General features: G+C 50.5%; 1 protein-coding gene across 1 annotated transcript in view; it reads right to left on the bottom strand.

Annotated features, from left to right (window-relative positions):
• Positions 1-8952: 8952 nt before the first annotated feature.
• The window catches only part of LARP4B (La ribonucleoprotein 4B), an 88332-nt gene continuing 79560 nt past the window's right edge, over positions 8953-17724 (bottom strand). Inside the window, exons 16-19 of the mRNA XM_040645477.1 lie at positions 16401-16565; positions 13955-14079; positions 13752-13860; positions 8953-12596 (exon numbers count right to left, since the gene is read on the bottom strand). Coding sequence (XP_040501411.1) covers positions 12324-12596; positions 13752-13860; positions 13955-14079; positions 16401-16565 — 672 coding nt within the window. The 3' untranslated portion in view covers positions 8953-12323. The remainder of the gene's footprint in view (positions 12597-13751; positions 13861-13954; positions 14080-16400; positions 16566-17724) is intronic.

Below are 17724 nucleotides of genomic sequence, written 5' to 3'. Positions count from 1 at the left end.
ACGGCTGCAGACCTAACAGCCACAGGGACCTGACCCAGAAGCCCATGCAGCAGTTCAAGTCACTGGCTTTACAGAATCCAGATAAGCTTAGACGCCCGTCCGCGTGCGTGCACCTCGGAAATCACTTAGAAGACTGAGCCGTGAAGAAACAGACAACCCGCATCCTGGTTACTACTAAGGGGATTGACTCAGTGATAGAAAACCTCCAACAAACCAAAGTCCAGAGCCAGACTGCCTCACTGGGGAATTCTGGTGAACATTTAGAGAAAAAATTAACAGCAATCCTTCTCAAACTCTTCCAAAACATAGAAGAGTGGGGAACACTTGAAAATTCATTTTATGAGGCCAGCATTACCCTGATATCAAAGCAGACAAGGACATAACAAGAAAAGAGAACTACAGACCAGTATCTCTAATGAACCTAGATTAAAAAAATCCTCAGTGAATTATTAGCAAATCGAATCCAGCAATACTGTGAAAGGGTCATACGACATGATCAGGTGGGATTATCCCTGGGATGCACGGATGGTTCAACATCTGCAAGTCAACATTAACAGCACATTAACAAAACGAGGGGTAAGAGCCACAGCAGCATCGCAGATGCAGAAAAAGCATCTGACAAAAGTCAACATTCTTTCATGATAAAAACTTCCAGCAAAGTCAGAGGGAACACACCTCCACATGATAAAGTCCACGTATGACAAGCCCACAGTTGACATCATCCCCAACAGTGAAAAGCTGAAAGCTCTTCCCCTAAGATCAGGAACAGGACCGGGATGTCCCCCCCAACACTCCTATTCAACGCAGTACTGGACATCCTACCCACAGTGATCAGAGCACACAAAAAACACAAGGCATACAAATTGGAAAGGAAGAAGTAAAACTGTCACACTTTGCAGATGACATGATATATAGAAAACCCTGAAGACTCCACCCAAAAACTATTAGATCTAATCAATGAATTTGGTATTATTGATTACAAAATATAAAATCAATACATCATATCTGTTGTGTTTCCATACACTAATAACAAATGATCAGAAGAAAAATCAATAATGACATTTACAATTGCATCAAAAACAATAAAATACTTAGGAATAAATTTAACCATGGAAGTGAGATATCTGTACATGGAAATCTATAACATTGATGAAAGACATTGAAGAAGATACAAATGGAAAGACACACCACGTTCATGGACTGGAAGAATTAATATGGTTAAAATGTCCATATTCAAAGCAATCTACAGATTTAATGCAATCTCTATCAAAATTCCAATGGCATTTTTCACAGAAATAAAATAATCCTAAAATTTGTACAGAACCACTAAAGGCCCCAAATAGCCAAAGTAGTCTTGAGAAAGAAGAGCAAAACTGGAGGCATCGCATTCCCCAATTTCAATCTATATTATAAGTTACAGTAATGAAAACAGTTTGGTATCAGCAAAAAACAGACACTTGGTCAGTGGAATAGAGACCCCAGAAATAAACCCACACATATACGGTCAATTAATTCACGACAAAGGAGCCAAAAATATGCAGTGAGACAAGGACTGTCTCTTCAGTAAAGGTGCTGGGAAAGTGGACAGCCCCATGCAGGAGAATGAAACTGGACCACTATCGTACTCCACACACAAAAATTCACTCAAAATAGATCAAAGACTTGAAAGTAAGACCTGAAACTATAAAACTCCTAAAAGAAAACATAGGCAGTAAACGCCTTGACCTTGTTTTCCTAGATTTGACACCAACAGCAAAGGCCACAAAAACACCAATAAACAAGTGGGACTGCATCAAACTAAGAGCTTCTGCACGGCAACAGAAACCGTCAGCAAAATGAAAAGGCAGCCCACGGAAAGGGAGGAAGTACTTGCAAATCATGTGTCCAAGAAGGGGTTGACATCCAAAATACGTAAAGAACTCATAAAACCTAAGAGTCAGAAAACAAAAGATTCGATTAAAAAAGTGGGCAGAGGAGGGGCGCCTGGGTGGCGCAGTCGTTAAGCGTCTGCCTTCGGCTCAGGGCGTGATCCCGGCGTTGTGGGATCGAGCCCCACATCAGGCTCCTCCGCTATGAGCCTGCTTCTTCCTCTCCCTCTCCCCCTGCTTGTGTTCCCTCTCTCGCTGGCTGTCTCTATCTCTGTCGAATAAATAAATAAAATCTTTAAATTTCAAAAAAAAATGGGCAGAGGAAATAAATAGACATTTTCTGAAGAAAACGGTCAACAGACTCATGAAAAGATCCTCAGCACCACTTGTCATCAGGGAAACACAAATCCAAACCACAATGAGACACCACCTCACACCGGCCAGAATGGCTAAGCTCAACAACACAGGAAACAGGTGTCAGTGGGACGTGGGGAAATTGGAACCCCGTGCACTGCTGGTGGGAATGCAAGCTGGGGCAGCCCCTCTGGAGAACAGTGTGGAGGCTCCTCGAGCAGTTAAGTGTACGGCTGCCCTACGACCCGGCAATTACACTGCTGGGTACTGATCTGAAGAAAACAAAACGCGAACTCGGAAAGCTGTCCGCACCCCGTGTTCACTGCAGCATCGTTCACAGCAGCCAAGACGGGGAAGCCGCACGTGTCCACCGACAGATGAATGGATACAGAGGACGTGGTATAATGCAAGTATTACTCAGCCATGAAAAAGAATAAGGTCTTGCCATTTGCAACAACATGGAGGGACCTGGATGGCATTATGCTGAGTGAAATAAGTCAGAAGAAGGCAAATACTGCACGATCTCACTTATCTGTGGGACCTAAACAAATAAAACGAAATAAGCTCATAGAGAGCAGGCACAGATTGGGGGTTACCGGAGGCAGGGGTGGGGGGTAGGCAACGCGGGTGAAAGGGGTCAAATGGTACAAAACTTCCAGTTAGAACATAAAGCAGCCCTGGGGTTGTCATGGCAACTACAGTTAACACCGTATTGTACATTGGAAAGCTGCGAACAGAGTAGACCTTAAATGTTCTCATCACAAAAAAGAATTGTAGCTGGGCGCGGTGATGGACGGTAACTGCTCACGGTAGGAACATATTTCATCACGTACACTTTAGCCGATGCGATGTTAGACGTCATTATATCTCAGTTTAAAAACGGAGTCATTTAGCTCCACCTTAGGGAACGCAAAGGCTCCGGGACACAGGTCTGGCATCGCGGACGCGCGTCAGTGACGAGCCCCCGAGGCCCGAGTCCGGGTGCCTCTCCTTACCTTGGGCGCCACCGGCTCCGCGCGGCAACGCAGAGCTTGTCCCCCACACTCAGGCGGCGGTCTCCCACGGGACGCCAGCTCCCTTCACTTTCCTCGCGAACTCTCTCTTTTCCCGGCTGACTCACCCGGGCCCCTCCTGCTGGGCAGACGGGACGCGGGGGGACTGGGCTGGCCTTTCCATCGCGGCCCTGGGTGTGTGGTGCACGCACGCTGGGGGGTCGCAGCTGTGGATGATACCGTGCTAAACAGCAGCGTGCCCGGATGCCCGCGGTTCCTGGAGCCGTGGTGCCCAGCGCTCCCGGTGATTCCAATGAGGCTGACACTGGAGAGGCCTGGGTAGAAACCCCGAACGCCGACGCCCAGTGCCTCGCGACCATGTTTAGAAAGTGAGGCCACGTGCGGTCTTCAGGCTGAGCAGGGCGCAAACTGGCAGGCGGCCCCTTGGACGGCAGCTGCACGTGGGCCAGAGCGGGGGCGAGCCCACCCACTGCCTGACGCGTACGGAAAAACAGAAGTGTGTTCTAGATATTTAATTCAATTGAATGTTTACAAACCTCTCTCGTGCTGTTGAAGGCGGCGGCTCCGGAGGCACCAGCCCCAAGTTTCTCCGTCACGCTAACACGGGCCGCTGCTCGATGACAACCACGTGTGCGTCTCAGAACCCCCAGGGAAACACGCCCGCGGGGTGGATGGGCCGAGGCCTGCAGGGAAACGGTGTAGCACAGGAGTTTCCACCTAGCGCCCAGCGTGGCCCCAGGCTCCGTGGCACTCCCTGAAAGTGAGTGAGTCTGGCGGGGGAGAGCCATGCTTTCTGGGGTTTCCAGGCTAATCATGCTTTTGAATATTTTTAGTCTTCAAAGGAGAGGGCACACGGGGGCTGGGGGCAGGGAGCGGGCGGCGTCCTTGGCGGTCTGTACGGGCAGTTTAACACATCAGTTTCCAGCGTGCGCTTCCATTTTTCACGGGACTTACTTGATCCTGTCAAATGTTCGGTTTAAAGACACATTCCCGAGGGGGGCGCCTGGGTAGCGCAGTCGATAAGCGTCTGCCTTCGGCTCAGGGCGTGATCCCAGCGTTCTGGGATCGAGCCCCACATCAGGCTCCTCCGCTGGGAGCCTGCTTCTTCCTCTCCCACTCCCCCTGCTGGTGTTCCCTCTCTCGCTGGCTGTCTCTCTCTCTGTCAAATAAATAAACAAAATCTTAAAAAAACAAAAACAAAAAAAAAAACCATTCCCGAGGGCTCGGTGGGACTGGACTCACGGCAGGGCTGAGGTCTGCACCAGCAGAGACGAGCAGAGGGACAGAAGTGCCCTACGCAAAAGCCTATTTGCCGTGTTCCCACATGCCAGCAGCTTACGGCAAGAAAGTGGGAGGACGCCATTTACAACAGCACCAGAATACAAAGTATGTAGGGATTAATTTAACAAGAGATGCACAGGACGGCGCATTGAGGTACAAAACCCGTCGGAGGGAAATCCGGAGGGCCTCAGGAAGGGTCGGGGGCTCTGTATCCTCCCAACACGGGTCTACAGATCCAGTGTGACTCCCGTCAGAATCCCGGCAGGACATTTCGGTAAGAACGGACAAGCTGGCTCCAAAACCTAGAGCTGCCGTGTGACCTTGCGAAGGAAGGACAACGTGCAGGGCGGGCGCTTCCTGGCTTCCAGTCCGCTGTGATGCTGCCGTCGGCAAGAGAGCGGGATGGTAGCGGGAAGACAGAACACAGCGGGGTCCAGATCAGACCCACACGCGCTGGATCGACTGATGTTTGATAAAGGTGCAAAGTGACCCACTGGGGAAAAGATACTCTTGAACAACCCTCTGGCTGGCGCCCCGCACTCACCTCGCCTCCCACACCGAAGTTAGCTCAATGGACCACAGACCCGAATGCAAGGACTGAAACGCTCAAACTGCCTGAAAAAAACATGGCAGGTAATCTTTGTGATTTCGGTTTGCAAAGCTTTCTGCATCGGAATGAAGAACTTCTCCTAAAAGGATCAGGAAGGAAAGGCGAAGGACAGACCCATTTCACACAGTCCCATGTGCACCGGAAGGTGGAGGCAGAGGTGGGGAGCCTGCCCTGCCATCGGGGTGGCGTGACCTGCTTCAACCCCTGGACGCCAGGCACACGGAGGTCAGGTCTCAAATGGGGCCTCAGGGTGGCGTCAGTGCATAGACAGGGCGGCAGTGAAGCTGGATCCGTGCTGACCCGTGGGACCCACGAGCCCCTGAAGGGCCTGAGAATGCAGGTCCGCTGTGAGCATGGCGCTGCTGCCGTGGTGGCCGGCCGGCATCTGCCCACCACATGGGGACAAAGGACAGGCAAGAGTGTGGACCCTCAGATGTGAAGGCTCTCAGAAATGAAGGCTACGGGGACTCCGACAGTCCAGCCAGTGGGGATGGCATTGGTGTCAAGAGTGTCAGCGCGAGACCCTCATGGTGGCAGAATAGTGTCTCCGGGCTCCTTCAGGTTTAGTTCCAGAGAGCAAGCAAGTAAGGTCAGACGTTCCCAAATACAGAAGTGGGGACAACGGTGCTGGGACCCCCAAAGGCCTGAGCACCCATGAGAAGCGGTCTGGAGCTCTGAGAGGAAGCCTAGCGGCTCGCAGGGAAGAAGGCAGACCTGGACGGGCGGCCTGGACTAAAATAGCTCCAAGTTAGCTGCACCTGTTTCTTTTTATGCTTTTACCGACCAGGACACTCACGGTTCTGCGTGGGCTCACACTGCATTTTGGCGGGACAGCACCAGCCAAGAGTGTTGGGGAGGTTTATTGAAAAAGGGCCAAGGCAGGTGGGACCGAGGACAGGGTGAGAAGTGCTGGACGCCCTCTGTCCACTGACAGCTGCGGACAGGTGGGTGCAGGGCTGCCAGGAGGCCGGCACGGAGGCCTCGCTGGGGCGTCCCCTGTGATGCTCCTGCAGCAGCTGCAAGGCATGGACCCAGCCAGGGCACGGAAGTCACACGGGACTCCCACGGGTTGGCGGCCATGTGGGACAAGGCGGAGGAGAACCTGGCATGTCAGCGGCGGTTCCTGTGTGGATCTGGGGGAGGCAGGCCCGAGTCCCGGAGAAAGGACATCCATGACGGTGGGGGTGACGAGACCTCCCCCCGTGGGACGGGAGCGAGGGCCGAGTGGACAGCAGGTCAGGGCGGCCCCTAGAGGATCGTGAGGGTGTGAGCCGCCTGTGGCGCACATGGAGGTCAGGTTGTCCAGCACACGTCCACGGCGGCAGAGAGCCGGCAGGTTCAGGGAGGGGACGGGGAACACTGGGACCGAGGGGTTGGGATATGCAGGTGTCAACAATGGTGTCTCCCAAGGAGCGTCCCTGTGTCCAGGGCCACCCCTCACGGGTCCTCTCCTCCCGCTCTGCCCCAGGGGCGGACCCGCGGGTCTGATAGTCGGTCTTCAAGAACTGAAATGACTCCCAAGTCGGCCCAGGGAGGTGAGAGATTCCCTGGCGGCTCTGACCCCAGAGGGCACCTGCTTTGCTTCTCAGTGTGTTCTGGAGGGCACCGCGCACCACATGCGTACTGACAACCGTGCATGAACAAGTCATGAGTTTCAGCGAGGCAAGGGGCCACCGCGGCTCAAAAGAAAGCCTGGGCGAGGGTGAACCCAGGCCCTGGAGGCCTGTGCCACACCAGGGACACCCACCAATGGCTGCAGTTACATCTCCCGGACAATCGCCAGCGCCTACCATGGAGAGCCTCTCCTCCTTCGGTAGGCTAACGGGTGCCCTCCTCTGGTAATGCCATCCTGAACCCTGCAGTGCAGCTGACCCCCCTTGCCTGGTGGCTCACTTGCCCGCTTCAGCTCAGAGCAGGATCACCACCAGCCTCCTGGCATGGGGGCACAGGGGCCAGGTGTCTGTGGGCACCCGACGCGCTAGTGGTGCTCCCTGGTGTTTCCAGTTCCACAAACACCCAGAAGCCGAGTGGGGAGGTGCTGGTGAACGCCACCTGTTGTTCTGATTTCCCGCCTTACCTCCTGCCCACCTCCGCACGGTAGGCCAGGAACAGCGTGTCAAAGGGACTCCCAGAAACACCCATCTCAGAGGACCCCTGCTCATCACGCCTGCAATAGGCGGCCACCTGCTGGTGGTGCCGCTTCCAGCATTACTTTTATTCCACGATTCAGAAAAACACAGGATTTTAACGTCAGCAAAACATGTGCATATACCGAGGAGCGGAACACGATTTCAACTTCTTGGGGGAAGGGAGGCTTCGACACCAGGGTTCAGCTCTTGCGCCCTCCCACAGCATCAAAGAACAGGCCCAGACGGGCAGCACGCGGTGGCGAGGTCTGTGCCCCCCCGGCACACACACATCTGTGAGCAAGTGGGGCCGAGGGCTGGCAGGGCCGCCACACTGAGCCTTCGTCAGCCAATCCTGATGTGTGACTCTCATGTTAAGCCACTGAGTTTTGGATGGTTACATGGAATAGTCCTTCCACAGTTTCTAGGCCAGTGCTGTGCTAAAAAGAATACACACTCAATAAATACTTCATCAATTTAACAAACACTTATTGAGCGTCTATGGTGTTGCAGACAGCGTACTAAGAACAGGGGACACAAAGGTGATTGGGAGGGGCTCACTTCCTGCCTTCGCGGAGCACACTGATTGACAGCTGTGAGGAGTTCCACCAAAGAAATTCCTAGCGACGCAGGACGGCTGAGTGAAAGCCTACGGGATCAGCAAAGGAACAGAAGTACGGACGGTAGTGGACGGAGAACACAGACAACATGCACGCATCCGTGGGGACCATGCGAACACCGAGAGCGGCATCACACATCATGGAGAAATAACCAACTAGGAACTGACGGACAAAAGATACTCTCCGTACGGTGAAAGCAGAATTAGGCCGTGACCCGGACCACACATGCACGTACAGGCCAGCAATTCCAGACGGACTGAACGAGCACACGCACGCATGCACACACGAGCACGCACACACGCAGATCATCTTCACGCCTACCGAGGAGGGAAACACTTCATAAACAAGACCAAGACGCTAGGACCACAAAAGAGAAGAATGATAAATTTTACTACATGATAATCAAAAAGTGTAAGATAAAACATACTCTAAAAAAGTTAAGACCACTGGTAGAGACTGAGGGGAAATATCTGTAACATACATAACAAAGAGTTAGTAGCCAAACAGTTCAAGAACACATCAGTAAGAAAAAGATAACCCCGCAGAAAAAAATGGGAAAAGAAAATGAGCAGGCAGCTCACAGAGGAGGAGAATCAGTGAGTTAATGTCTAGGCAGACCACCCGTGCACGTCAGTGATACACTAAGCCGTTCAGCCCCCCGCAGCCCCGAGCAGCACTGGCATCGCCAGTATTTAGGGGTGAGTCAATTACTTTGTTTCTGAGGCTCACGTCTGATCTGAAAACCACAAGGACCCGTCATCAAGTGTCTCTATGGGAACATCTCACAAGAGACAGGCCATTTAACACAAGAAACAGAAGATCCCGACGTAGGGATATTCAGCTCTGTGGTAAATCTTGGATTCAGTGCACTGCTCCCCCGAATGCCTTAGACCACTGTGCTGACCGGGGGACCCTCACGCTGCAGACACTCAGAGTGTGCGAGAAGCCTCGATAATCCAAACACGAGTTGGAGGTGACCACTTTCCCTTCTCATGTACACTGATGGGAAGAGACAAGAATTATTTTTTAAAAAGATGTATTCTCGAAGGAATTTTTAATTAAAAAAAATCAAAAGAAAAATTGAACAGTGCCTAAATCTTTATTTTTCATAACCTACATTTTTTTTCAAATTAGACAGTTTTACACTGAATGACACAAAAGGAAACTTAAATTATCAATAGTTTACACATAAGCTTGATTCCAGTCTTAATGAAAAGAAGAACAAAAACAAAGGCCCTCAAGAAAGCTTCCGAGTTACGTCCCGCTCGGCGGACTGGCAGCTGCTGGCTCTGCTTTTGACTTCGATTGTCTGCTGCGCTCTGGGTTGACAGGCCACGAAGCGCACGAGCCCCCAACCGCAGCTCGCTGGCGGCGGGCACAGACACGCACTTTCCTCACCCGCTGCCCTTGTAACAAACGGAACCGGCTTTTTAAATGTAAACTGCGTGATCCTGGCTAATACAGCCTCTTGAAGCGTCTTCTGCCACCCGCTAGTGACAATCAGTGAGGCGGGGACAGGCGGGCCAGACCAGGAATATCAGGACACAAACTGGTAAAAAGCAACTACTCTACTGGAAATTCATGTCTGGTGAAGTGGGGCCAGATTCTCATCCCTCTATTTCCAAATTGTAAGTATCCTCACACAATTTTACAAGTTAAAATGTCATTTGTGATCGCTGTATCTCTGATTCTACACCCTGAGATACTGCTGGGGAAAGGAAAGACTTCCGTTTCTAAAAATGGACAAAGCCTCCAACTGCTGGCTGCCCGTGCCAGAGCCATCATCTACGCGCTGCATCCCAGCCTCCTCTTGTGCTGGCTCCCGTTCTCTTCTGTGAGTGGAAAGTCTCACAGCGATCTCAGAAAGGTGGTGTTTGGACATTATACAGCTATTTGGCATATCATCTTTGCTTAATTAAAAAGGGTGCTATAAAAATTCCACCAGAGCGAGGCTGGACTCTGGATGCAACAGACTTGGGCTGCGCGGACAGCAGCCGCAGAGCAGTGGGCAGGCACAGAGGCAGTGGGACCACAAAGGCCCCACCCCGCCTGTGCACCGGCCACCACAGTGGCTGGCTGTGCCCTGTGGCTGTCACGAGTGACCACCTTCGTCCTGCCTGCAGTGGACGGCTACAGCTGGCTCTAGCACACAGCCCGCTGCCAGGGAAGGATCTGTCATTCCTGAAGACCAGTCTCTCAGCTCCACAGGGTTTGCGGCCCAGGGGTGACCAAGCCTGACCGTGTCCACTCTTCCAGCAACAACTGCCACATTAAGGACTTCCCGGGGCTTGCCTTTCCAGCTCTTCTTACAGTACTCACGAGTTGGGGCGTCAGAGGTCACTTAACTCCTCATTTTTTAAGTCAGCAATCCCTTAGCCACAAAAAAGGAAATCCCCATGTTCTTTTTACAGGCATCTGCACAACACTAGCACTGTCAGTTTCTAGATATTTGAGTCCCGGCGGCTTCTCTGAAGGAGACGGTCAAGCGCACCAGGACGGGCTCCCCTCCGGCAGGGCGAATCGTGCGTAGCTAGTTATGATTTTAAGTAGATTATCTTTCACGTTCTCCTGAAGCTCCTGCCAGTTTCTGCTTCCTACATTATGCTTTCACATTAGCTATGATTAGTACATATTTACAGACTTGGGAGAAGAGCATGAAAACGTAGGAAGGCTTTGCTAGGACTTCCCATTTCCCTTCTGCAGCAGCAAAGAGGCAGAATCAGTCCAACACACCAGTATCAGAAAAAGAAAAACACCTCAACAAATTAAAATAATATTCAAACCACAACATTTAGTTTATCTACAGCCAGCTCAATAGCAACATTTATAATATATCAATAATTCTTATCAGATTTTTCTCTTTAGGGTACCTTTTTAATATGTTCTGATTATTTACATCTGTACAAGCAAAGCACACACTTCCAAGTGCACATATTTAATACAGTATCGACTATTTGCATTTACAGGATTTCTCAACAATCTGAAAAAGGTCAACTGCTGAAGATCTTCAGGGTATATTACAGACACCACTGCCAGGTCCTGTGCCACAGAACGCTCGCTCAGTGACACCCAACTGAGCAGCCCCACCCAACTGAGCAGCTCTAACCCACTCGCGCCAACCCAGGGGCCAGTCTCCACCAACTCTAAGCTGTCTTATACAAAAGTTAAGGCAAAGTCATTTTCAAGTTTAAATAAAATTCAAGTCTTTAAATATTGGATGGAAATAATGTTTTAAAAAGAACCCTCAGTCTTGTTAAATAACCTTTTGTGGAATAAACTGTGTATGGTTACATTTAGCAGGAAATGTTTTAATGTCTGCTGCTTAGAATACTTCAAGAAAAAATTTAGGCATTTTAAAACAAAATAATTTATATTTAACTTTATTATAAACTGCTAGCTTTAGTGCATGCGTGTTCTTCAGAGTGCAGCACTTCCAGAAGGGAATCAGTGAGACCCTCGTCTCGGAGGGAACGGTTAGCCTCCCCACCAAGGGCACCGCAGACACCACGCTCCCACGACTTAAGTAACACTTCTACTGTGTGCCGACGCAGAGGTACGGGAAGGCGCCCGCGTTGCTGGCTGACGTGGGGGAGACGCGGGAGCCATGCTGGCTCCCACGCCCTCCTCGCCAGCTCGCAGGAGCAAGACAACATCAGGGTACGTTTTCGCGGGGACACATCAGTGGGCAACCAGGTTTATGTTTTCATTTAAGTTCTATACACAATGTGCTTCGACTCTATCTTACACAACAGCCACTTGAGACAGGAGTGAGAGGCTGGTTACGTGCTTGCAGCACAACAAAACACAAGGTTTCAGGGCTCTCTTGGGTGCATGTCGCCCAGCAGGTCAAAAACGGGCTACACTTTTTTTAAAAAACAAAAACAAAAACACTAGCGTCACTTGCTAAGATTCTGAATGAAGTACAACTCCCATGCCAGCGAGGGCGCAACCTGACCCCATCTCTTCTCCAGGCCACGCTGACCGTGTTGCCTCCAGCCTCGAGCCCAGCTGTCCTCAGCCCACCCACCGGTCTGGACATCTCAGAGGAATGCACTTGCTAACCAGTTATTTTTAAAAAATGAAGTAGCATCGTTCCGCTTAATTTAGAAAAACTCACTATATATCGCTTGCATTCACAGCCACATGGAGGCTTAATAAAAATATCAATTTGTTAGGATAAATGCATTTTCTATCCTGAAAAAAATCAGACTTATGCATCACCTCCAGTTAAGCACCAACCTAAAATAAGGTTTATATTAATTAAATCCTGAAAAATAGATTTTTTTCAAGAGGGGGAAAATCCGACTCATGGAAGAAAAATCACTTGCAGGCACCTCACCGGCCTTGTCTACGCTGCAAGCCCCTAACCAGCGGCTCATTCTTGGCCCCGAGTGGGACAGTGCTTAGTTGTGGCGACCCCAGCTCTTTACAGCCCTCCCAGACCTCAGCGCTCACTGAGGGGACTTGGGAGGGGTGCTCTGTTCTCTGTGTGGACGCTTCCCGGAGGCCGGGGGTGAGGGCCGGCGGCCTGGCGGCCTCCTCTGGTCTTTGGGTGGTCCCGGGTTGGACTTGGGGGCAGGGGGCTCTCTCTCGGCGAGCTTCTTTTCTTCCTTTCCACAACCAACGGCATTGGACTTTTGTTCTTTTGGGGGCTGCAACGGGGAAGACGGAGGCTCTCTACTCGTCCTCTGACAAATCTCCGCATAGCTGGGTTTTCGCAATTCCTGGGAAACAGACACAATGCTGGGATTACGTGCACAAAAGGACACCTCCAAAATGTGTGAAAGTAAGTTCACTTCGGGTAAAAGTGAACAAAGTTTTCAGCAGGTACTCAATTCCACACTCAAAAGTGCTGTCACCTGTAAAAGTTCATAAATTTCAACAACTTTTGTTTCCCCTGCAGCACAAGGTTCCCTCCAAGATACTCTAGAAACATCTTATAAGAATGGGTAAAACCAGAAAAGGTCCTGAGATATGCAGTGCCAACCTCTGTGCACTCTCGAGTCACACGAAAGCAAAAAGGAAAGAAAAGGTGTCCCTGGAAAGAGCCAGAAGCAGCATCTACTTTCTCCACTCACGTGTCCTTGGAAACACCTTCACTTCCCACAGCACGGGCTTCCTGGAACGGCCAAACCACACAACCCATCACTTACCAAGGAGCTTCAAATTATGTTTGTGCCCATTTCAAACCACCAGAAGCTGGCAGTGTGGACTCAGGAAGGGTGAACACACAGTTAAAAACTTTTTTTAAAAAGTTAATTTTTCAGGTAAGTGGAAGCTTGAAAGCTAAATAACACAAGAGAAACTTAAAACTACTTCACCTCCGTAAGCCATGTACTAACTTAAAAGTAACTGTAATCTATAAAAATGTTTCCTTTAAAAATGCAACATTATAAACAGGGTTTAACTGCCCAATCTAACTAACAAAAGTTCACCGAATCAGAATAAACAAGGCTGGGTGAACCAAGGGGGAAGGAGGGAGGCAGAGGAGCTGGAGGGAGGCCTGCGGCCAGGAAGGAGCCGCCTGGGTGGGAGCAGGTGGGCAGGGGTGGTGAAGCTTCTTCCTAGCATCCGCTGGGGCGACACTCGCCAAGTGATCGGAATCCATGGAGAACACAGGGCTGCAGTCTTAGGACTCCAAAAAACAACCTCTCTTAACCAACGCTGAAATAAGAAGCCCCCAGGGGGGCAGCAGTAAGAAATAACCAGGAAACCCAGTGGGAATTCAGCAGCAATACTCCAGGTATTCAGAGCAGAAAGCACAGCACCTACACACGTAAAAAACCCAGCAAACCAGACTTCACTGAAAATAAGCTGACACAGAAAAAGAACACCAAGCCCCTCCTCCCCGGGGCGGGAAGGGCGGCCGGGACACGTACCGTGGCAGCGCCGTTCACCTGCACCGATTTACTCGCCGTTGTAGTTAGGGCAGAAGGAAGTCTGTCCACACTCAAGGCTTCTCTCTGCTTCTCCACCACCTTGGGATCCCTGTAAAAAATGCCACCCAAGGTTTGCATCTCCCGCTCGCGACAGGCAAGGGCAGTCTAAGAACACGGGAGGCTCGGCAGAAGGCGGTACTTACTCCGGCAGACAGGCGGGGGAGGGGGAGCGCCCATAGGCTGCAGACACAGCGCAGGGAGCCGGCACCAAGGGCTCTCTGGAGGTCACTGCGGGGAGTGTGTTCGTGCTTGCATCCGCATTCAGGCTCTGAAAACCAGGGGAAGGACAGTTTAACTTGGGTAGAGACGTAGCCCTCAGATTTCTGTTCTAATGACCTTAAACACACCAACAAAGGTCCCAGTCTGAATGACACGGAGGCTTCCCACCTTCCTCCTGGGGGCACTGGGGTCATTCTGCCGGGGCTGAAAGCATGGCCTCGACCAAGGGGAGCAGCTGAAAACATTGCTAACTAGCAGCGTGAGAAAACAGAGCCCTGCCTGTCCTCCAGGGCACTCCCCCACTGCCCGCAAACACCTCGTCACTTCTGGGACTCGGGCCCCCCCCCGGCCTCCACGTTCATTGTCCACAAGCTTGTTTTCTCCACACAGTAAGTGTCAAAGGCATCTTATTCCTGACACCCCAGCGCCTAGCACAGCCTGGCACCCTCAAATATCTGTTACATAATGGAGTTCCCAACCTAATTCCGTATGGCTCCTTCTTGTAACTAAAACCAAAAAGATCGACACTTCAAGATAGACATAAATTTGGGTGTCTCAAGGGGGATGGCAGGTGTTGACAGTTCCTACCCCTGGCAGCAAGTCTATGATTTTGAAGTTTAACAGCCGAGGAAATGGAAGCTTGGAACGTGGACATTAATCTGTCCTTGGTCATGGGACAAAGACATGAGTACCACCAGTGCTCTTACTCCAGAAAGCGCCCCCCACGCACAGCAGCAGTTCACCAGGGCAGTCTTCCTCGTGCCGTGTGACGAATACGTCACTGGAAGTCAGTACATGAGCAAAGAGCGCTTTCTTATAATTCTACTTTCAGGGCAGATCAAAGGTTCAGAGGCAGACGACACTGAGGCCATCTAGAGGGAGGGGCGGGCAGGACGGCACCATCTGTGCCCCCTGCCCCTGGTGCTGCAGCCCTGCCGGAAAACCGGACTCTTCCAAGTCCACGCTCAGCTGAAGGAAGCCAGGCCGGCGGGAATGTGGGAATGCAAAATGCCTCCTTTCTGTAAAGGTGCATCTACTCCAGGGTATGGTCTTGCTATGCAGGAGTGCAGACGGCAGCCAGGGTGTGACCCAGCTCACATCTGGGGACGAGCTGCCTAGCCCCTCCCCACCAGCTCCCACACTCAGGCGCCAAGGCAACAGAAAAAGCTGTTGCAGGGGCTCCACGGAGAAGCTGTGGCTCCCCCTGCTGTGGAATCCAGCCAGGCTTGTTTAAAGTAGGTATTGTTTCTTTAAAAAACTAACTTTAAAAAAAATACACAGAGAGACTAGAAATGTAAAAAATTGTAGTTGCTGCTTTTGAAGCGCGGTGGAGGCTGGCCTGTTCTCCTCCTGTGCCTGCCACCAAGGGGAGTAAGGACGGGGGGACACTGGAAGTCAGGGTTCCTCAACCACACTGGCTGTAACATTACTGATGAAGGTAGCAGTAACCCAGAGACCACTGTCTGAAAGTTTAAGACTTAAAATAACACACAAGACACACCAAACGCAGGATGTGATTGTTACTGTAACGTACAGATCCCCGGAGTCCACTCCACCTCAAAGGTGAACAGGAACAGGAACCATGCAGCAGCAGGACGAGGCCTGAACACGGGGCTTTACAAATCCGTCCCTGAGCCGCGGCCTGGACACAGAGGGACTCCTATCTGGGGCAGTAAGTGACTGTGGTGTAGAGCCAGGCAGAGATCTCACAGGAGGACACATGTTACCGTGGCAACCTGCTAGGTGTCCCACACCTCTGGCCCACGAGAGCTCACGTAGGCGCCACCTGTCAGTCATGGCAGCTGCACAGACCCTCGTGCCTTGTTAACTGTTACAGAACCCAGAAGGAGCACTGTAGAGGAGGATGCTCTGGCTTCTGCAGCTGGCCTGATGCTTGGGGATGTAATCAGCGCAGAAGAGGGAGAGCAGCTAGTGTGGTCGCACACCTGACCAAAGCCGCCAACCAGTACTACGGTAGCATGTTTCTGGGCTCCTTGTTACAGCGTAGGTCACTAAAAATTTATCATTTCTGTTGTGACTCAGATTTCTGTTTTATTTTGTAGACTTGTAAAATAAAGGCAGGTCCTGAATAACAACAATAAAAGTGTATCTGAGCCTTGGGGTGACGGAGTGCGTCTGTACGGCACATGAAGCCGGTTTCCACCTCTGACCTTGGAAGGCAGTGAGGGAATTAACAGAGAAGGTCTAGCCCGGGTTCAAGCCTGACCCTTCCACTCCAGATCCACACAGCCTCTGGATCACTCGCCCTCTCTGAAGCTCTTCCACATACAAAGACTGCCTGTACGAAAGCGTGGCAGAGTGCCTGGTGCAAACTCGGCACTAAGCAAACATTAGCGGTATGTATCTTACCCTTTCTTTTGAGGACCCTATTAACAAGCTAGACAGCCTGTTTTCAAACAGGTCCTCTGTCTTCAGGTGGCCTGCTGCCCCAGGCAACGGAGGGAAGTTGGACAGTCCCAATTCAAAGCTCGGGGACGGGGGCTTTGGTGGCGTCGGAGACTGAGTTTGACTCCTCTGAAAGAGAACAACACTGTCATGTTGCAGATGCACAGACCGTCCTATACGAAGACACAGAGCAGAAGGGCAAGGCAACCAATCCATTCTAGCTTCTGATTTCCACCTCTGTCTCCCAAAAACCACCATCCTTCATCATTTAAGCAAAGGTCATTTGTTAGGCAACTGTAACCATCAGGAGCACAGCTGCAAAGCCGAACCCTCTGGGGACCACCCCAGCTGTACAGAGCTACCTCTCTGCGATGCCAAGACCGTCTGGTTTCCGGTCCACAGTCGGCCAACACAGACCAGGGGGACACAGGCATGCAGCTGAGCACAGCACAGAGACAGGGACGGGCAAGTGTGGAAGGCAAACTCAACCCCCACTGGTCGAACATCACAATAGCCTGAGTATAGCCACTGACCGTACGCATCTTCAGACAAGGACTGTGTTATTATCGGAGTGCCTGTCATCCAACTTACAAAGGAGACAGTGAAAGAAATAAACAGAAAAATGTCACTCTGAACTCTCTGAAACTTATGTTAAGAAATTTTACAAAGATTTGTTAGAAAAAAATAGTTTAAGAAGGGGGAAGGGGCTTCAGTTATCTGAAACCTAATTCAATCAAACACTTTATATTTTAAAATCGCTATGTAAAAACATGGTATTTGATGACAGATTTTTATCAGATTCCTTATTTTCTTCATAATAATATCTAAGAATAATTTATAAACCCAAGATCCCAGAAGAAAGGCAATGATGTATTTTTTTGAAAAATTATCAAAGCAAATTGCTTTAACAAGCTACACTCATATTTTGAGTGTCCAGTTGCTTGGAGAAGATAAGGGACAGAAGGGGGACAGCTGTCTCTGTGGAACGCAGGATACTCTGGAAACAATGTTTTCATGGGTCTCACTTAGCTGCAAAGGACCAACACTGCCCAGCAACTTAAACAAAAAGGAAGATGATTCCTTATGGAAGCAGAATCTGGAGAAAATCTGTTAGAACTCAAAAGACAGCAGGTTAAAGAGTGAAAAGGGACCCACACTGACAAAAATCCCACCATCTCGTGGGGGAATTCATCCCAAATGACAGAACAAGATAAAACCATAGCCAGAGATCTAAGCAAAACAGATATAATATACTTGATAGAGAACTTAAAGTAATGATCATAAGGAT

This window comes from Ursus maritimus, unplaced genomic scaffold (genome assembly GCF_017311325.1).
Source record: "Ursus maritimus isolate PB19 unplaced genomic scaffold, ASM1731132v1 scaffold_31, whole genome shotgun sequence".
Lineage (NCBI taxonomy): Eukaryota > Metazoa > Chordata > Mammalia > Carnivora > Ursidae > Ursus > Ursus maritimus.
Note: the sequence above shows the minus strand (reverse complement) of the source record. Positions and strands in the feature narration are given on the sequence as shown.